General features: G+C 34.9%; 1 protein-coding gene across 7 annotated transcripts in view; it reads right to left on the bottom strand.

Annotated features, from left to right (window-relative positions):
* Positions 1–22,993, bottom strand: part of LOC117317873 (myosin light chain kinase, smooth muscle-like) — a 132,184-nt gene that overhangs the window by 12,129 nt on the left and 97,062 nt on the right. For 6 of the 7 annotated variants that reach the window (XM_033872834.1, XM_033872838.1, XM_033872836.1 and 3 more), the window contains 14 exons: positions 19,414–19,606; positions 19,043–19,172; positions 16,576–16,695; positions 14,170–14,367; positions 11,283–11,381; positions 10,356–10,556; positions 9,900–10,013; positions 8,439–8,639; positions 7,108–7,442; positions 6,248–6,441; positions 3,666–5,628; positions 1,771–1,918; positions 1,291–1,626; positions 397–569 (listed from right to left, as the gene is read on the bottom strand). In XM_033872834.1, the coding sequence (XP_033728725.1) occupies positions 397–569; positions 1,291–1,626; positions 1,771–1,918; positions 3,666–5,628; positions 6,248–6,441; positions 7,108–7,442; positions 8,439–8,639; positions 9,900–10,013; positions 10,356–10,556; positions 11,283–11,381; positions 14,170–14,367; positions 16,576–16,695; positions 19,043–19,172; positions 19,414–19,606 (4,405 nt within the window). The remainder of the gene's footprint in view (positions 1–396; positions 570–1,290; positions 1,627–1,770; positions 1,919–3,665; positions 5,629–6,247; positions 6,442–7,107; positions 7,443–8,438; positions 8,640–9,899; positions 10,014–10,355; positions 10,557–11,282; positions 11,382–14,169; positions 14,368–16,575; positions 16,696–19,042; positions 19,173–19,413; positions 19,607–22,993) is intronic. The other variant, XM_033872839.1, reaches the window with a different exon arrangement.

Below are 22,993 nucleotides of genomic sequence, written 5' to 3'. Positions count from 1 at the left end.
ATAGAATATAGGATCTAATTACAAACAAATATATATATATTACCTATATAACTTTACAATAAAATTTATCACAATTCATGTATAAGGTATTGTTACTTTTTGACCCTGAAAATTAAACGCCCAATCATTTTTGAATTTGAATTGATTTTGACGGATAACTCAGAGACATCAAAATAGCAGTTATTTATTAATTGTAGTTATTTAATCACTCATTACCATGGACATACTTCCAGTTATTTAACAGCTTTTAATGTTTGGTAATGCATGATAACATCAGTTTGTAAGCCAAACATAATAAAGTCAGTTTCAAAGCCATATATAATTCACATGTTCAATTGAAGGAATCTTTAATATGTTTCTCCTGTCATTATATCGTACACAAGTTGATATACCTACATGGCATTTATCAGTAAGGATTGTCCACTCTTCGTACTCTGCCTCACACATTTCCACTTTGTAATTTGTGATGAGGCTGCCTCCATCAAATGCAGGACCAGACCAGGACAAAATTACGTAGGTGAGGGCGATCTCCGAGGCATACGGCTTCCCCACTGGAGGGTCTGGTACATCTACAAAACATTGGGACTAGATAAGGTTCTGTAGGAGTATTTGCTATTGAAAGTCTTAAGGGGCAATAACTCTGTCAGATCTTGATGGAAAGTTATAAAAGTCAGGTATCTCTATATGTAAACTGGTGATGAGTAGATGTGTACACACATAACTATGTACAGTACATATATAGATGTATATGTTTATGACAGGTAGACCACCTACATGTAAACAAACCTAACAATACATACATGTAGCCCTACTGACATTTACATCTAAAGCAATTCATGTCCATGCCTCTTGCATGTATGAACATATGTATGGACGTAGAGTAAACCTATAGTCCCCTGATTTCACTAAAAGGGGACTTATATGACCACTAAGAATGTTACGAACTTCAATATATGATTGAAATTAAAAATATTACTTTATTACATGTATAAGTAAAAAATGCTTTAAAGTTATGAATACCAAACTATGAAAGTTCCTCTCATCAAGAAATGGTAGAAAGTACAACAAAAAATGAAATATTTTCAAATCAAAATCTTCACAGATTTTAATTGAATTTGAAAATTGAAAATTTACATAAATTCCTTTCACAAACAATTTTTTTTAACAGATTTAAAAATTTCAATGTGCAAAAAAGATTTGTTTTTTGTAAAATCATCAACTTTTTAAATAATAAACTTGGGTTGTCCCTACAAAATTGACATACAAAATTCAGTATGATGATCGACTTACCTTCTACAGTGATAGCCATCGACCCTGTATCCCTTCCGACGTCATTTTCCACATCAATATCATATATCCCCGCATCGTCCAGAGTCACATCATAGATGACGAGACGACTGAAATGTTCGGTAGTATTTATAGTGTAACGGTCACCTGTTTCGACCTTGACTTTGTTCTGTAGCCAAGTGATGTTTGGACGTGGTTCAGCAGTAAACGAGACCTGCACCTGTGCTTTCTTTCCACGCAGGACTGTGAGATTCGGTGGTGAGATCTCATGGATGTGCGGGGCCTGGTTTGTTTCTGACAAGTTGTCTTCCTCCTCCTCTGTTGACATGGTATGGCATTCTGGGAAAATAATTATTTCTGTTACAAAAATTCTGTACTTTCTGATTTCAATTATAAACTGTATCTACTTTATATACAGCATTGCTATCAAGATAAAATTTCCCTTTTTTATCAGGATGTATCATAGAGTGGAAATAACAATACCTTTGACGCGGAGAGTACAGGACTGGCGTTCTGTGCCGACACAGTTAGACGCCACACACAAGTATTCTCCATCGTCTTCGGGATACGCTCCTTTTATCACTAGTCTGGCTGAGTCCTCTACGTAAGTCATTTGGAAGAACTTGGAGGGCTGAAGTGTTAATTAGAAATTAATTCACTTGAAACATTTGAAAACATAAATTAAAATCTTATGGATGTTAGTCTCCCTGGCTGAAATCTGCATCAACGATTTCTGATATGAAATACCATATTATACAATTTTAAACAGCAATGTAAAGTTTCCTCATGATAAAGATGTATTTTGATAATTGAACTTTACATATCTACACGAACTGGGTACTTCTATCTGTGACGCAACAAAAAGTATGTAATCAGCAACTGTATGTTATCTACACCAAAGCTATATTGATAACACTGTCATATTATAGTCATAGAAATGTACAACTGTCACAGAAATGTACGTCCCAGACATAGAAATGAACACCCACTACTGTCTATTACTCTCACTACCACAGCAACAGATGGCCACCACTGTAATTGAGCTTCCTTTACATATTTAGAACTATGTCAGCTTGAAATTAGTTTGCTATATGTATATCAAATTTCCATATGTAATCTAAAAATATAAACACAAAACATCAAAACATATTTTAATATACAATTAATATGACTTCAATTTAACAAGTAGGTTAGAATACATTATTTCTTATGTTCAAAGATGTAAAACAGATTGACAATATTTTGTTTTTATTCAATAAAGCTGACTATGCTTAAAACACAAAAGGTGGATAACTTTTACAATTCTTCTGTTTGAAACCTGATCAGCTTACCGGTAACAATTTTTTTCTGCTTTCTTTTAGTAATATTTTGTGCAAAATATTTATATCTACATTTTTGTACATCGACTCGTTTGGTGTAAATATCAAAAGAAGAAGAAATAAAGAAATTGATATGTATTTGGGAAAACAGTAGCAATAGCATTGTTTAGTTTTTGAACTTCCAAGCTAACAAAGCAGCATATATTCTGCATATAAAGCAGTAAATTGGGACAATTTCCACTGGGAGACCTACTACAGTTAACATATATATAGAGTCCTTTCAACTTGGTAAACAACAATAAAATGGAACACAAACATTATAATCTTATCTAATAAACAGATCTTAATTGATGAAATGAATGTTTAATGACAATTGGATATCAATCTCAGAGATCAGTCAAGCGTGGAACAGGTCAAGCATGGTGGATATGTTCCATTGATACATGTTTTGTTGTATATCTATAGCCGAATCTGATAAATTTTGTCCTATGCTGGTACATTATGAGATTCCTATATAGATACTTAATCTTTCTGGGTTATGTTATGTAAAACCTTATAATAGGATTCTGTAATCTGATTAGTCAATATTACTCAAATTAAAAAAATTAGACTTCATCAAACATGAAATCTTAAAGCAGCATGTAATATGGATGTGATCTCTACCATATATGAACAACATATTTGTACTTATAAAAGCAATAGTGATAATGATGTCATATTTCTAAAGAAAAACTTCAATTATAAGGATGTATTCATGAAAATTAAAATCATGCAGCCCCCCCCCCCCCCCCCCCCCCGCCACACTATAGGCATTACATAATTTTATCATTGTGAATTTAAGTATTTATACCATAATATGAAATTGAATCACAAACATTTCAGAATTAATGAATTGATGATTATTCTGAAAGTTATTTTATGCAAAAATAAAAAAAAAAATTCCTGTAAGTATTTTAACAGTATTACACCTAAGTAAACAAAGCTATATGTCATCGATCATACTAATCATATTCAGATTGATTGGTACTAAATTGCTAAATCTTGATAAATGAAACTTACCTTTATTTTGTTGTTATTCATAAACCATAATACTTCAGGTCTTGGAATTCCCGTAACTTGACATTCAAATATCACACATCGTCCTTCTGGGACGGAAATATCCTCCAGCGTCGTCAAAAATGATGGCAGTTGGTTGTTGACTTTGTCGATGCTACGACTTCTAACTAATCTTTTCTCTTTATGTTCGGGACTAGATGGTGCTTGTTTGCTTTTGTCGGATTCTGTAGACAATCGTCTTGAACGAATGCCATTTACCGTGACTGTTGGTGTTGTTTTTTCCACGGTTGTTGATACGGGACCTTCAAATTCTAATTTTGTCATCTTAATATTTTCAGTGTCTGACTTTTGGGAAGATTCTGACTTGTCAGATGTTTGACTTGAAGTGATGGTTGAGGTTCCCGATTTCTTGCTCGGGTTTTTCAGTGTAATTGGTGTGTAGGGCACAGCAGGAGTAGCGCGTACAATTCCACTATCGTTACTTTCAGATTGAAAAGTTGATTCTTCACTTTCCGAAGGATATGATCCTAAGAGATTTTCACTAGAGTTATTGCTCCTTAGACTTGAGAAACCACTTGAAGGGGTATTCCGTATACTTGGGCTGTCAAAATGCTCTTTGACCCAAGATGGTGTGGTGTTGCTAAGGTACGAGGATTCGGAATCTGCAAAACTATCGTCTGTTGTCACAGAAACATTTTCCTCGTCATCCACCATCGTAAGAAGTTCTTTCATTGGAGGGCCTCCTGGCATTTTAAGGATTGAATTACTTATTTCATCTATCTCTTCAAGGGCTTTGCTGATTCTCTCTTGTCGTTTTGTTTTTGGAGCTACTGGCGGTGGGATTTTTTTCTGGGCAGGGGAGGAAATGTCTTTTTTAATGGTATTTGATATTTCGTTTTTGATTGGTTCATGGGAAACTGGCCTCTCAAATTTTTTGGAGGTTAAATTCGTTTTTGTTGCTTCATTCCATTTAGAATGTGATAACTTTGATTTCCCTTGTTCCTCTGGAAATTTTGATTGCAATGGTTTATCTGAAACTACTGATGTAAATTTCGTTGAAATTGACTCTTTCACCTTTCCAGGTGTTAATTTCACTTTTGCTGGCTCGACATTTTCCTTTACAGTATGAGATGCATCTGGTTTTTCCAATGCTGTTATGTATTTAGAAACCTTGCCTCTGGACACTTTTAAATCTGGAATTGTCTTTGTAGCACTTTTAGTACCGTTAGCCATAGCTGGACTTTTCAAATTTGCAATACTGTTTGTGACTGGACGTTGGGAAGGCTTAGAAACACTTTGAGTGATTGGCACTTTAACAGTTTGTGACACTTGGTGTCCTGTCCGAGCCTTCAGCACATCTCTGAAGTCAATTTGATCGACTCCAGTTTTCTTAGGAGTGTGACCCCTTGTGTCAAGAGGCACTTTCGGAGATAATCCTCTCGCATGTAGACCCCCATTCGGGGTAGAGTTTATATTGTTCAGCCAGCTGGGGGAAGCACCTGCTTTTTTCCCCCTTGTAGTACCAAGGTCAGAACTATCGGATCCGGAGGAACTTGCCGATTGTCCGTACTGTCTTGATGAAAGTGGTGGTTCTTCCATTTTTTTGCGATGTTTTGATAAAATTGGTGATTTTTCTAAATTTCTGTGCTGTTCTGGTAAATTTGTTAATTCTTCGAAATTTTCATGCCGTTTTGCCACAGGTGTTGTAACCAATTTTCTCTCCCGTTCTGATGAAATTGGAGATTTTTCTAAATGTCTTTGCTGTTGTAATAAAACTGATGTATCTTCTGCATTTTTGTTTTGTCTTAACGAATAATCTGGAACTGTTTTTGTATGAGGCACTTGTTTTACCATTTCCTGTGATTTTCTTTCTTGTTTTTCAGTTTTTCGTAATTCTACATTGGCAAAGTCTGGTTTTGTCTCCTTCTGAATAACAGAGGAAGATTTGGCACTTTCTAGATGAAATCTGAAGTGAAAAACATGATAGGAAATTTATAATGTCTCTAAAACCAGCACAGGTAGGCGATGATGAAAGCTGGGGTCCCACCAAGGGTGTTTTCAATACCAGTGGAAGGGGTCTCATCAAGGGTGTTTTCAATACCAGTGGAAGGGGTCCAATTAAGGGTGTTTTCAATACCAGTGGATGGGGTCCCTTCAAGGGTGTTTTCAATACCAGTGGAAGGGGTCCATTCAAGGGTGTTTTCAATACCAAAGGATTGGGTTTCATAATGAATACATGTATATGACTTATATACCTTTAAGTGTAGAAACTACAAGTATTTACTTAATCTCATTAAAGTCGGATGTCTTATTTCACTTAACTGTTATGTACTTCATTACGCCATACAAAGCCAAATGAAAAATCTGATTTATTTAGAAATATATCCCATAATAACTCAATAAAATTAACCATGATGAAATCTTTCCTCCATTATATAAGATTTCACAACTTCCTCAAAGGGAATCTTACACTTGTGTGAATATTGTTAGTTTAAGATACGTTTAAACAGTTCTGACATTTTTTTCTATGTAGGCATATTTTATAGCCATCAGTAACAATGAAAAAGTCTGATAACCAAACTTACGTTTTTTTCAGCACAGGACTGTGAAGATTCCGACTCAGGGTTGGTGTATGTCCAGCTACATCATGTGTACTCAGTACTAGTCTGGTGTCCGTGGATACTGTACCACCCGGGTTCGTCAGGGTACAGGTATAGGTTCCCACATCCGACTCAGATACACCTTTTATTTCTAATGTACAGTCGTCGCCATTTTTTATCTGTAGGGTGATAATTGGAGTGCACTCACTTCGGCTACATTTAATGCACATGTGTAGAGAAACAAAAAGGTATAACTCCGACAGACTTCACTTCTAATTAATTAATGTACAGTCGTCTCCATTTTTATCTCAATAAAGAAATTTCAACGACGAAATAATTAGCCACACTTTAACGATAATAATGTATAATGAGTCAGTTACCAAATATAAAACAAATGAACATTTATCATATATTGTATTTATCTGAAAATAACCCTCTGTCCACAAATAATATCATACATGCATGTATATACAGAATCATAAATCTTAAAATAGCAAACTAGAATTAAGTTCGTGAATAAGCCCTCCCCAAATTTAATATCAAGCTTTTACATAAGGAAAGGGAGCTTATTTCAGGACCAATGCCATAAAAGAAATCAATTACTATCTCTATCAGGAAATAAGGCCATGTCTAATAATAAGCCCATACTTATATATTGCATTTTCAGTAGATGCTGATTCACTTTTCTGTAATAAGCCTATATTCTATGGACATTGAGGCAAAGGTCACTTTAACCCACTGGCTTATTGAAGATAAAATACAGTAATAAGCATATTTGATATGTTAAAGATAAAAAAAAATTAGGTAAAAATTCAATTTGATAGATCACGATGACCAACACCTACCTTATATCTGCCCTGATTTGAAATTATCTCCCCTTGCCTGCTCCACTCTACACTTGGTGGCGGTACTCCAGATGTCCTACACAGGAATATTGCACTATTCCCGACACCAACGAATGCTGTTCTTGGTCGTAAAGTAAATCCTGGGGGTTTTAAAGTCTTTTTATCATTGAACACACTGCTCTCAACGCTGGAGAATTTTTTGTCGTCCGTTGGGTTTGTTAAATGTTCAATATGTTCACTTCTATTGTTCAAGTTTTTGTTGTTCACATGTTCACGGGGAACAATTCTGCTGTTGATAACTTGTACCTCATGGCTTTGATTGTCTATTTTACGTTCTGTATAAAATGGATTTGGGATTCAAAGTTACAAAAAAATTTTAAATAAAAGTTTTAAAATAAAATAAAAGGAAGATAATGAAATCAATCTAACTGAAATAACATTATATGGAATGTTTTCAAAAAGAGAGACAGAATAACTCAAAATAAGAAAGAAACAAAAGAACTAAAAAGACAGAAAAAGGAAAGGATGTGTTTTTTATGTGGATCTTGTTTTCTTTTGGAGGTGAGACCGGGAACGGTCAGATTCTGTGAAATAGAAAAAGAGAAAAAGAACCAATTAGAATGGTTACTTAGATTTTGTAGGAGAAGTTGAATATTCTATTTCTCATCATTTTTGCTCCAGTCAATTCATCCAATTGGATAATTATCAGATAAAGACATTTTTGTTGTTTTCAAAATATTTGGAATTATAGTACCAGAATACACTGGATTAAGATGAGAAATACAATTTTCAAGCCGAGTGAAAAAGGCAAAATCTCATTTTTTGTGTTTCCTGGTAGATTACAAAGTGGCAGCTTGGATAATCCACCAAATCTCTTACCACTCCAAATAAGGATTTTGACCTTTCACCCTCAACTGCATGCATCAATGACATGCATAGAAAATGGAATTAGCAATCACATCCATTCGTCTATGGTAATTATTCAAGCTTAAAATTTGGTCAAGTTTTAAAATTTTGTTAAATATTAATTACAATGAAATAAATCTTAATTGATATCAACTTCAGATTTCAGGTTCAAAAGTTTTCAGAGAAGACTTTTCATTCATTGTCGGATGTAACTGCTAATCCAGGATTTATCCATCCATACAAACAGGGATGTGGCCCTGAAACTGTATAGATTAGATGTATCCAACATTCATCCATGCTGTCCATGCTAGAGGATAGCCTTTTCTGTTCAAATTCATGCTAGGCCCTGAATCTGTACAGATAAGAAATAATCCCAAAAGGTCATTCCTTCCATGCCAAAGGTCACGTCATGCCGCATACATTACCTGCCACACAGAGACGACAGTGTGTTAATGTACGACCTGCCTCATTCTGAACTTCACACATGTATCGTCCTGCATCTGTACTGATGACCCTTGTTATATGTAGCTCATGAACGTTACCGTGCGATACAACTTTGGCAAACAGGTCAGTTGTGGAAATTTTTGTATCGTCATGCAACCAAGTGATATCCATAGGTGACATTCCTGAAATCAACGTCAGGATCATGCATACAAAAGATACGAGATACGTTAAAAAGATTAAGCGGACAGTTGCAGGCACATTCCAATTTTAAATGGACAAGCATTAAGAAGTTTCATAAAAATTCATATACAAACTGTACATCAAGGTCAAGAAATTATATTTCAGCATATGGTTGAAATAATTCATAAAATTAAGCTTTCAATAAATAAAAATATCTAAAGTTCTTAACTTTGATTTATGAAACAAAAGTCACTTTTGAATTCATCTTGATTTCATATTAAGACCTTTAAATAATTCTATCTATGCAAGAATCAAACAGTTGTTATACATACATCTTAAATAAGTTTATAAATTTAACATAATGTACAGATATTCTAGCATATTTAGCATGTATCTGATTGCTAGAAACATTTGAATATAAACTGTATATTATGTGAATATGAATAAAGAAAAAATGAAAATCATCAAAGTAAACAATATTGTATCAATTTTCTGGAATTATTTTCTTCTGAAAAAAAGTTGTTCAAGATTTGTTTTGTTTTTGAATAAAATGCTGTACAAATTTTTATGGGCCAAAGGGAGATAACTCATTTCTGCATGCAAATACTTAAAAAAAAAATCTAAAATAAAAAGAATCAAACAAAAACTATTATCACTAGAATCTTTACATGCTTTCAAATAAATGTTTGCTATGTAAATAATTTAAATAACAGTCATTATAACTCAAGTGATATCATATATTTTTCTGATACAATTGAAAATATAATTGAATACACTATTTTTAACTATAGGCATAGTCATAACACACAAGTGAATCAGACATGTTCATTAGTATGAAAAAACTGCAACTACTAATTAATCTAACACAACCATAAACATCAAAAACTTTAAAACAAGAACTTTACCATGTCTTTTTGATGGAACAAGTATATGATTGAAAGAAATATAAAAATCAAAAACGGAACCCATTTTTATATTTCTCAATTTTCTATTTACAAGTAGTTGTTCGAATAAGGACTATCACCACCTCTCCATGAATCAGCTAGAAAACACTGTTTATGGAAAGTATTGCCATCTCCAGATTGACACAAATTATAAAGATCCAGCAACAATGATAACGGATCATTTTAACAATCAGATTCCAATTTAGATTTTATGAATAAAAGTTTTGGGAAATTTTCTTTTCATTGCATTTTTAATTTTCGAAAAAACATGGTATGTGTGTTAAACATGCTATTCTAATAATATCTAGGAAAACTTACCTTTGACCTCCACGGAAAGCTCCACACGGTCTCCATTGTCAACCTCCATGTCATGTAACTCCCGAACAAATGTGGGAGGTTCCCGGAAATCGTCCGTTGATTGATCTTTAGTTGCTATGGAAACAAATTATTTGATGATTATAACATAAAATAATGCACTGAAAAATAATTAAACCAAGTTAAAACCTTACTAGGTTAAGATTTATTATGGAGCTAAATTATTAACTTTAAATTTGAATTGTTATTACATAAAAATAAATACATGTGTTGGTATTTTTACTGATCTACATTAGTCGTGGATGAATGTGGTATTTTGTATTGAATCCTCTGTTTTAAATAAAATTCCTTTGGGTCAACTACAGTAAAAACTTACTTAAAATAGTTTCAGTGAAATGTTGCCAATTATTTTCTGTATGTTTGCATAACGACCGTCACAGTTATGAAACAGATACATACTTGATGTTATGGTGATTTTAGCCTTGATCTGATCTTTGCCAGCCTCATTCTCAGCTACACATTTGTAGGTGGCGCTGTCAGTATCCTTGACATGTGGCATGACAAGTCTAACAGTTGATCCGTCAAATTCCATCGTGATCACCTCAGTGGAAGTGAGTTCCTCTTTCTCTCTATACCAGTGCACTGTGGGGCGGGGATAACCTAGGACAGGAATACAGGGGTCAAGGTCACTTGGGAACAAACAGGGTTCAAAGTCACTATGAGTCATTTAAAAATATGTATAAAAGTAAAACAAGGTCACCTGGGAACAAATAGAGGTCAAGGTCACGGTGAGTCATTTAAAAATATGTATAAAAGTAAAACAAGGTCACCTGGGAACAAATAGAGGTCAAGGTCACTGTGAGTCATTGAAAATATGTATAAAGTTAAAACAAACTTCTGACTAGGGCATATTTTTGGCTAAAGGTCAATATAGAGTCAAAGATATCTGGATATATATACGGATATAAATAGGTGTCAGATTATATTCAAGGTACAGCAACACATATTAGATACATTTAAAATTTTGTTGGCTTATAAAAATTGAAGTTATATCAGTGTTCCAGAAATTGTCTCAGGTTACTCGGTAAGTTGAGAAATCGGCTGGTCTGTGCTGTCATTGTTGTGTCGTTGGACAAGACACTTTACCCTAATTGCTCTAGATGGCATGCGATGGGCCTCTTGTGTGTTGTTCAATGAGGTAGTCACCAACTACTACAAACTACATGTAATTACCAAATGCCTCAAAATAATCCAGAATTTTGAAAGGGCGATTATTGCCCAGCAAATAATTTTATTTTTTTTTAAATGAAAGTGCCTACTAGTTTTGCCTCAAAATTAATCAATATTTCCATTTACACAATTTATCAGATCCTTTATTGCCCCTACCTGTAATTTTAGCTTCCAGGACCAGTTTATCCCCAACACTCAATGACTGGTTGGTCAGAGGGTTCACAAATTTCGGTGGAATGGCACGAGTTCCTGCAGCTACAACAAAAGGGAACAATATTTAGATGGGCCTATTAGGAATGAGAAAAATCCCCTTAAACTTTTCTTTACAGAGCTACCGAATTTGTCCCGAAACATAATAGTTGACCTTTTGTGATCTACAAGATTTTAGAGAAAAGAAATCCTAGTTCAGATAAAAAAAAAAAAATAAAAAAAAATAAAAAAAAATAAAATAAAAAGTTTGAAGATACATTGTATATGCAGTAAAAATATTTCTATTAATAATTTTTGTCCAATTTTCGTGAATAAATTGACTTACCAGGATCTTGTTCATGAAGAACACACTCATGATATTATTCCAAATCCAGATAACTAAACTGAGAATTCTAGCACTCTCAGAAACAACACCAATCCTAATGTTGTTTACACTCCATAATAGTTCTGTGTATTACTATACATTATATAATGTTCTCCCACAGATTTAAGTCCATTGATAAAGCATACAAAAGCAGGTTCATTAACCAATGAACTGCATTCATTTATGTCAATGAGTTACATTCATTTATGAATGAACAGCAGGATTTACATAATATGTAGTCATCTAAAAAAAAAAGTCAAAGACGTTCTAATCTCCAGCACAAAACACAAGTCTTTTCACGCACAAAGTGGTAAAGTCTTCAGATTTCCTGATAGGAAATATCTTAAGCACTTTGTGGTCTGTAAAGTTTCGGGCATATTTAATGAAAGGGTTGGTTCCGGAGTCCATGTGGTCTACTTAAGCTCACAGCAATAAAATTCTTTACAATAGGCAATGGACACCACCCAGGCTCAATAGAGCTGGTAATGAGTACCTATATACCTATATAAGTATGTACACAATTACTTTGGCTTTTGATGAAGAGGATATCGGACTTTTAGATCGTTTCAATTTATTCATACTAAGATTCATCCGATGTTTATTTGTGAGAGTTATGTCTACATATAGGCAAGTGTATTTATATTCCTGAAGTATAGAAATTTGTTGAATATAATTTCAAGTACATTATGGTGGCTTTTAATGAATTGTAAAGTGTTACAATCTTAAATATACACAAAAATGAAACTTCAATGATTTATACATCGTATACACAAACTATGCTGAAAGAATACAAAATCCTTTCATCAACGCCTTCAAAAGTGTTTATATATAGGGGCCACATAGTACAAAGATCTTGTACATAGCAACTTAATTTGTATATACATTTTTTTTCGTTTTTTTTAAGTTTTGTTTTATGACATATTCAAAAAATAATTTAATACTTCAATTTCAAAAATTGATATTGAAAAGTTTAATCTGATCTTAACTTAATGAAATATCAGATGATTTCAGCATAGACATTTTTCACAATTTGAACAGGTCATTTATAGCTGATAGGACAACCTATAAGGTTTACCCGAAGGAATCAGGTGAATTGTCAGCTCTGTTTCATCTGTATCTAATAATACAATATATGGAATTTTTACCAATGAAAGTATCAAAAATATATGAGAAATTATAAATGAGAAGAAAAATTAAATCATCACTAGTGATTATATAACTTTTAATACTGACCAATCAGAGCAATGATTTGTATTCACCTCAATGATGTATGCCTTTTGGTTCATAAACTGTTTTAACCAGTACAATGTGACAATAGATTTGTGAGTGAAACTTACCAGCTACAAAAAGCAATGAAACTACATTGAGCAATCAAAATAGATCTGTCTTGTTCCCAAACCCCTCCCTATACTCATCCCGTCCTTAACCCCTCCAGATACTCATCCCGTCCTTAACCCCTCCAGATACTTATACCGTTCCTAACCCCTCCAGATACTTATACCGTTCCTAACCCCTCCAGATACTTATACCGTCCCTAACCCCTCCAGATACTTGTCCATTCGCTAACCCCTCCAGATACTTGTCCCGTCCCTAACCCCTCCAGATACTTGTCCCATCACTAACCCCTCCAGATACTCATCCCATTCCTAACCCTTCCAGATACTCGTCCATTCGCTAACCCCTCCAGATACATGTCCCGTCCCTAACCCCTCCAGATACTCATCCCATCCCTAGACCCTCTAGATACATGTCCCGTCCCTAACCCCTCCAGATACTCATCCCATCCCTAGACCCCCTAGATACTTGTCCCATCACTAACCCCTCCAGATACTCGTTCCATCGCTAGCCCCTCCAGATACTTGTCCCGTCCCTAACCCCTCCAGATACTTGTCCCGTCCCTAACCCCTCCAGATACTTGTCCCGTCCCTAACCCCTCCAGATACTTGTCCCATCACTAACCCCTCCAGATACTCATCCCGTCCCTAACCCCTCCAGATACTTGTCCATTCGCTAACCCCTCCAGATACTCATCCCATCCCTAACCCCTCCAGATACTCATCCCATCCCTTACCCCTCAAGATACTTGTCCCGTCCCTAACCCCTCCAGATACTCATCCCATCACTAACTCCTCCAGATACTCGTCCATTCGCTAACCCCTCCAGATACTTGTCCCATCTCTAACCCCTCCAGATACTTGTCCCGTCCCTAACCCCTCCAGATACTCATCCCATATCTAACCCCTCCCTATACTCATCCCATCCCTAACCCCTCCAGATACTTGTCCCATTGCTAACCCCTCCAGATACTCATCCTATCACTAAACCCTCTAGATACCCATGCCCCTCTAGATACTCATCCCATCACTAACCCCTCCAGATACTCGTCCTGTCCCTAACCCCTCCCTATACTCATCCCATCACTAACTCCTCCAGATACTTGTCCCATCACTAAACCCTCCAGATACTTACTGGATACTGTCAGAGAGGCAGTTGTTTTTGCTTCTCCGCCTGTGTTGGTCACAATACACTGATATTTTCCGCTGTCTTTGGAGCCGACCCGTGTTAACACCAGACGAGCCAGGCGGCCATCAAATGATTGCTTTGTCAGGAAACCCGATGTCAAGAGGCGGCCATCTCTGTACCAAGATGCTGAAGCATCTATTGCATCTAAAAATAAATTCATTCAAAATATTATTTCCTTCCTGGTAAATACTTTAGTTTTTACAGTGAAATCTCTTAGTCTTTACAGTGAACTAGAACACTGACACGTCAGAAAGGGCCCCGCTATGTGTCTGACCCTTCAGGGTAAATGTAATAATTATTGTCAGTGTTTTTCCTGCCTATATAACTGGGTGCGCCAAACGACCCCATTCTCAATGCGTTTTAGCCTGATTTTTTCCCAAAATCAACTTGAAAATTCCCAATAATTTCAACCAATCAGAAACCTCCATTTGTTACCATGGCAACAGACGGTTTCATAAGTGGTACCATTATGTTTGGCTTCCCTAAAAACCACTATGTACCAATTTTCACCGAAATCGAACAATATAGAAATTTCAACCAATCAGAAACCTCCATTTGTTACCATGGCAACAGACGGTTTTGTAAGTGGTACCAATTTTCATCGAAATCCTTCAACTCTTGTCAATAATTTGGCGCAAAAGAAAAAAACGGACAGACGGACGGACAGACAGACAGACAACCTGATTACTATAGGGCACCACATCTTCGATGCGGGGCCCTAATAAACCAGGTTATTTATTAAACAAAATTACAGTTAACCTGGTTATTGCTACAAATTAAAATCAATCAGGTTATAAGATTAACCAGGTTATAAGTACAAACTTCAATGGGAAATTTATATAATAAACCAGGTTATTAGTACAAACTACAATAAGTTATATAATATTATATTCAACTTAGGTTATTAGTATAGGAGCAGTTGATGGTGATATCACGTCGGAAAACTAAGTAAGCACAAACATTTCATGTTATTAGATGATTTGTGCTGAATAAAGCCTTTTGAATAATGATAGGATTACATTCCTTTTCTAATAAAAAAAGTAAATGACAATTTTAGACCTTTTAAATCCTTCAAACGAATTTAAATTGTTGAAGCAATCAAAGTTTCCAATTGAGAACAAGATCCTTCATTGATAAGAAAATGTCAAAATTGTTTTGACTGCTAAAATCCAAAAGGGTCGATTACCTGGCATTTTGAAGCCGACCCAGGATGACCTTGACCGTTGACCTTTGAACTTGTGACCTTGAACTATGAGTTTGATCATTCTGTCAGTTAACTCTTGGTTTATTTCTTGACAACTTTGCATAATCGAATAGTGAACAGTTAAAAACAACAAAGATCCAGTATTTTCATGTTAATGTTAAAATCCAATATGGCCGCCTAACAGCCATTTTGAATCCGATTTGCATGAAATACTACACATCTGATCTAGGATGCATGAGGAATCATCAGTTCCAATTTGATACAAATCCTTCATCTCCTTCAATCATTTTTGTGTAGAAGAAAAAAACGAACAGACGGACGGACAGACAGACGGACGGACGGACGGACGGACGGACAACCTGATTACTATAGGGCACCCGCATCTCTCGATGCGGGGCCCTAATTAAATCTACCTGGTATCAGTTTTAGTAATGAAATTTAAAAAGATCCCAGACAACAAGTGTTTATTCATCTTTGTTGAATCTCAATTACCTTGGAATCTTCTATTTTAATTAGTATAAATATTGATTACCATAAATCACAGGGGCGTACGTGGCACAAATTTCCAACCCACTGTCATAATATTATATAGGTATGATGCTATAACACATGTATATGGACTGTAGGTTAGGAGTTTATGCCAAGCCCCTGTGCCATAAATAATTACAGATGTAAAACAGAAGAAATCATCATGTCAAACGAAATGATAATGACATCTAATATAAAACACAATATTTGATATATTACAGATACAGACAGAAAATCCAGCCTCCCCAAGTGTCATCGACCATTTTAATGGAAAGATGTTTTGTATAAACATCATATCATGACTCTAAAAGCCCACTGTTATATAGTTTCTTTGAGTTCCTTCAATTAACTGGTTGAAATAACATCCATATACATAATAATATTATACTGGACAATTAGGGCATCGAAATGATACTTTAAATTATTACGATGATGAGAATCGTTTAGCGTAAACATCTGGATACATGACAACAGTTACGATTTTGCGGTCTTCTGCAAATATGAATAAATATCGTTCATTTTAGAAACATTCATAATCCGAGGGAGGTATAATTATAATGAGACTTTATTATAAACGAGTAAATTATGTTATTTACTCGACTTGTATAAAATACACTTACTTGAGAATTTGCATTCCAGAGTAACGTTTTTGTCTCCAGGAGAAACGACGAGGTCGTTGAGGGGAATGTCCACTTTGGGCGCCACGAAACCACTCTTCTTAGATGAGGTTTTGGGTTTTACTGTGAATCACAATGATGTTTGTTATTTAGGCAAAAGTTTACAAACAGTTTGAATTATATGTGTGTTTTAATTTGCTCTTGTACCAGAATATGATATCACATACCCTCTATCCAATTTCTGAGAAATCTCCCATTTGCCAATTCTTATCTAATTGTAGCAAGAAAATCACTCATTGAAAAACTCTCTTTGAAAGGGAAATGGCAGATTATTGATAAATCTCACACAATTATTATCAGTCTACATGGTCCAAAACTGGCCATTCCAACACCACACAATTATATCTTCTCAAACAAGATTATGTAGACATGATTAAATTAAAATAAACAGATTCAGAAACACTAAAACAGGCGTTTTGGAGAGAATCAGAGCATGCGAATGAATACAGAATCTCATATCATGGTTAAAAACTTAACATAACAAAAAATTAATAATAAATTATTAACATAATGGAATGAGCTTTGAAGTCATAAAATTTATATATATATATACACGTCTTAACTAGTTTATAATACATGTAGGTGAGGAAGATGTCAATCATACCACCATAATTCATTAAAATTAAGTTTTAAAACTCAAACAGCAATTAATTCTATGATAAATCATAATTATTAAGATTTAAATGATATATATCTTACAATACCTATGGAATGTAAATTCCAACATGAAGATCGAAAGACCAACCTTCCAGGTAAGCACATGTACAGTTTAACATACGGAGTCGATAAATACCGACAAACTACTATTGAAATCCAGGTGGGAGGACACCTCTTGAATCGATGACAAATCCAGGTAAATTGTTGAATCACCTGTTGCTAATGACATGCTCGTGTTGAACGATTGTTCCTAACGGATGTTTAACATATAAGTATATTCGTTCCTACATACATTACTGACTATAAATTACCCCTATTTACACACGTCCGTAAGTCTGACATGACATTAATTTCATTTCGACAGATTTCATGATGGATAAAGTCTTTTTTTAAATGTTGTAAATAAATTTTAAGGAAAGGGATGGGATAGGGTGGAGTTTTCTAATGTTATATATATTTAGATATAAGATTTAAAATTACCTGTACAGAAATAGAACCATATATATATACTATTACACCTGGATCTAATTGTCATTACTGTGGGATTTTTCTGACATCTCAACATTTTAAACAATATTTTAGCGTCACCTGTCAATTGTTTGAATTTTTAATCAGAACTTCAGTCAGAATACAATGAGAGTCTTTATTTAAAATGATGTGATATATGTTCTGGATCATTAGATTTATGTCGACTACTGACAGAGAAATTGACAACACAAAATTTCCAGAGATACAGGTTGATGAAGACCAAGGAATGTATAATGGTCGACACCATGATCACAATATTCTATTTCCTTATGTGTTATGAGGTCAGACATATTTGATGCTTGTTGATATGTCTAATGGTTGCATTGTCACCATCCTAACTATGTGACTGTGACTTAACCCTTATTTTATCTATATTTGTATAGTGGGTATCATTGATTTTACTTATATTTGTATGGCGGGTATTGTCGTGACCTATATTTGTATGGCGGGTATTGTCGTGACCTATATTTGTATGGCGGGTATTGTCGTGACCTATATTTGTATGGCGGGTATTGTCGTGACCTATATTTGTATGGCGGGTTGTCGTCATGACCTATATTTGTATGGCGGGTGTCGTTGTGACCTATATTTGTATCGCAGGTATTGTCGTGACCTATATTTGAATGGCGGATATCGTCTTGACCTATATTTGCATGGCAGGTTTCGTCGTGACCTATATTTGTATGGCGGGTTGTCGTCATGACCTATATTTGTATGGCAGGTATCGTCTTGACCTATATTTGTATGGCGGGTGTCGTCTTGACCTTTATTTGTATGGTGGTTATTGCCGTGACCTACATTATTTTAGCGGGTATCGTTGTTGAAGCAAGAGACGCTTACTCTCCTGGAACACCTGGTCTTAATCTCATTGTACTTTTTAAGAATCTCGCATGTACATCTATATTTTTGTTTATATTTTGTCTTTGTTATATCGATTTTGAGTTTGAATAGTAGCTTTGTTATCATATTGGTATTCTTTATGGTTTTTGTAGTTATCATTTGTAAGTAAGCCTGTAATTAATTTTCAAAGATTTTACGTCTCTACATTTCTCTTTCTGTCTTTTCTGTTGTCTTTGCCTGTCTTCCTTCTTTGGCTGTCTCTCAATCTTTCTGTCTTTCTCTGTTGTCTTTGGCTGTCTATCTTTCTGTCTTTCTCTCAATTCTTTGTCTTTCTATCTGTACGTTTACAATATATTCTATTTGTACGTTTACAATATATACTCACCATAAACATCTAGATCAACATCAGCTTTGTTACTCCCGGCAGAATTCATTATCACACAAGTATAACTCCCAGAATCCTCACTTGTGACATCACGTACTTCCAGCCAATGAAAGTCATTCTCTTCATAAATCTGAAGTAATTTAAATTTTCTTATTTTATTTAATAATTTCACAATGTATATAATTACAAATATTTTCATCGGGATAAAAAAAAAAGCTATTCTGAATTAAACCAATATTATTGAACATATCTCATTCTATCATACCAATCCTTCTAAATAAGGTAGCTGAGTATAGACAAAGAAAAAAAACATCACTGAGGTAAGGATGATATTGCAGAAGTGCTCTAGTCTACACAGCTGTAAAACTCACCTTGTATTTACCACCTGATGAGAGGGTGTCGCCATCTGTTCGGCTCCAAGTGAGTTTGGTTTGTGGCGTGTCATCATATGATGCCTTGAATTTTGCCGTCTGCCCCTCGTTGACAAACTGACGTCTGGGTTTTACAATGAACTCTGGGACCTTTTCCTTTTCTTTTCCGGATTTCTTGTCCTTTACTAGTTTCCTGTTGAGATAAATTATTCATATTTATTTACAATTTCAGAAATTAATAAGCATACTGGGAATTGCTGAAGGATGTAATGATCCTTTATCAATGTGTGAAGTTTGATCAAAATCCCTCAAAGAATGAAGTCATTAGAGTACTGACAATCTTTGGCATAAAGTACATATTAGATATAAAACAAATGGAGAGGAAACTTATAGCCCTTCCCCCATACCGGTAGGAGAGAAGTTAATTACCTCTTTCTAACAAAATCCTTCTTTGATTTTTAATTATATCAAAATCATTTTCGTATTATTGATCAACTCATATTCATTCTCTTTTTGAACTAGAGCTCAATCTGCCAAACTGATCACATTTTAAAATGATGTTTATCAACACTGACAAAATCTTGCTGTAAATAAAACCAGCAACCTGACAACTAAACAGCTTCAATTCACACCGGCATGCAGCATAATTTGACAAAAGTTTAAACAATAATGTGTATTTACGATGATAAGAAATTCCCAGTTGTTGTGTTACACAAAGCTTTGAATCTTTGTTGAAGACTTTAAATCAAAAAAGCACTTTACACCACTGATTTTTTTTCTTTTTTAAAAAATATGTCCTGGAATTTTAATTGCATTCATAAAACGACTATTTGTTAAATGTTCTGATCACAGCTCAGGGCAGTTACATTGAGCAGAAATTAGCAGTGTCATTGTCTATGCCTGAACCTGAGAAGTTAGGTCAGAAATACATTTCACCAAACAAAGACATACAGAGACAAATATTCCCACTACATGGGGACATGTCCGCAGGAAAAATCATTTTATAGAGCTACAGAAAATTTACTATCTGCTTTATTCAAATTCATTCTTAGGGAAATTTTAAAACAAATATGTGATAAATATATTTATGCTTCAATATTTATCAACATCTTAAACATATGTATTCTTCAAGTTTTGTACTAGCCGTTTAAATTGACCTTTGATATAAGTCATGATGTCTGTGGTTATAAGGTAAGGCAAGGTAATTAAGTATTATATTTGACAATTTTTCTTTTATTATTTTCATACCTTATAAATTTCAGTTCTTGATATATTTCAAATATCAGAAAAACAAATTTCTTTGAAATAAATTGAATTTGTAAGACTGCTTTAAAGTGGCATTAAAATAATTTTCAGTTTTCCAGAAAAATGTGTTTCCATTTATTAGATTTATACATGCTTTTTCTCTTTACATTTGGATAACAGGAAATGAACAATAAGCTCCTACAGAGTGGTTCATCAAGAAGTTAACATGTTATTGTGCTTTAAACAAGTGTGTATTATTACCTAATGTGGAGTGAAGAGGGTCAACAGAAACTGTATATAGTCTATATTATAGAGACAAAACCACATCAAACAAGTTCTCATAAAACAGGGCAGTACATCTACACAACTGCACTGCCACATCCTGTACACTTGTAACAAAACAGTGAGCCAGTGCGAACAGGCGCAGGGATATTTCTGGTATTTCATTACCAAACAGTAGACAGGGAGGTATTTCTATCATACCACTAACAAACGGTAGACAGGAGGTATTTCTGTCATACCACTACCAAACGGTAGACAGGAGATATTATTGTCATACCACTACCAAACAGTAGACAGGAGGTATTTCTGTCATACCACTACCAAACAGTAGACATGAGGTATTTCTATCATACCACTACCAAATGGTAGACAGGGAGGTATTTCTATCATACCACTACCAAACGGTAGACAGGGAGGTATTTCTATCATACCACTACCAAACGGTAGACAGGAGGTATTTCTGTCATACCACTACCAAACGGTAGACAGGGAGGTATTTCTGTCATACCACTACCAAACAGTAGACAGGGAGGTATTTCTATCATACCACTACCAAACAGTAGACAGGGAGGTATTTCTATCATACCACTACCAAACGGTAGACATGAGGTATTTCTATCATACCACGACCAAACAGTAGACAGGAGGTATTTCTATCATACCACTACCAAACGGTAGACAGGGAGGTATTTCTGTCATACCACTACCAAACGGTAGACAGGGAGGTATTTCTGTCATACCACTACCAAACGGTAGACATGAGGTATTTCTATCATACCACTACCAAACAGTAGACAGGGAGGTATTTCTATCATACCACTACCAAACGGTAGACAGGAGGTATTTCTGTCATACCACTACCAAACGGTAGACAGGGAGGTATTTCTATCATACCACTACCAAACGGTAGACAGGGAGGTATTTCTATCATACCACTACCAAACGGTAGACAGGAGGTATTTCTGTCATACCACTACCAAACGGTAGACAGGGAGGTATTTCTATCATACCACTACCAAACGGTAGACAGGGAGGTATTTCTATCATACCACTACCAAACGGTAGACAGTAAGGTATTTCTATCATACCACTACCAAACGGTAGACAGGAGGTATTTCTATCATACCACTACCAAACGGTAGACAGGAGGTATTTCTGTCATACCACTACCAAACGGTAGACAGGAGGTATTTCTGTCATACCACTACCAAACGGTAGACAGGGAGGTATTTCTATCATACCACTACCAAACGGTAGACAGTAAGGTATTTCTATCATACCACTACCAAACGGTAGACATGGAGGTATTTCTGTTATACCAAACACCAAACAGTAGACAAGATCAGACAATAAACCAACATCTCACAAAGAAAAGAACATTTATTTAAATCATCAGCAGACAGCTTTTAATCTGAATAATTTTAATGTTGATATCTTAAATATTTCAAAAACCATTCAGATAATTTTACCAGATTTTTTGTTGAAATATTTGTGGTGTAAAAATTCTTTTGTTCATCTTAAAACTAGTAAGTTTACACTTGTCAAAATGCTGACTCAAACACCTACACCATTGATCTTTTGTTCAGATCCTGGTGGTTAGGCTCCTGTCATTCATTATGCGTTTTAAAATATTACCCTTCCTTTTAAAACCTGAGGTAGGCCTTGGGACAGTTCCTAATATTTATGCACGTATATACTTGTATGATTGTGAAACATGGGTTTTCCATTTTTTTTTTTACACAAATATTTCATTAAAACATCAGCAGACTTGGTAACTTCTAGCTACATGTACCTATAGCTTACTGTGATGTCAAATGTCGTGGAGCAATTAAACTTCCTGTATCTCGGTAATAAAACTACCATATTTAAACAAGTCCCAAAATCTTCCTAAAACTACCATATCTATCCTGCAGTAAACTCAGGGTTCTGACAAATAATCTCAGACTTAATGTGAGATTGGCTCACACAGGACAATCACAAACTATTTGTAAGAGTTTCTATGGAATAAATGTGGCGACAGCTTAATTTAGGCATATGGATAATTTATCATAAA

The sequence above is a fragment of the Pecten maximus genome, chromosome 19 (assembly GCF_902652985.1).
Source record: "Pecten maximus chromosome 19, xPecMax1.1, whole genome shotgun sequence".
Classification (NCBI taxonomy): Eukaryota; Metazoa; Mollusca; class Bivalvia; order Pectinida; family Pectinidae; genus Pecten; species Pecten maximus.
Note: the sequence above shows the minus strand (reverse complement) of the source record. Positions and strands in the feature narration are given on the sequence as shown.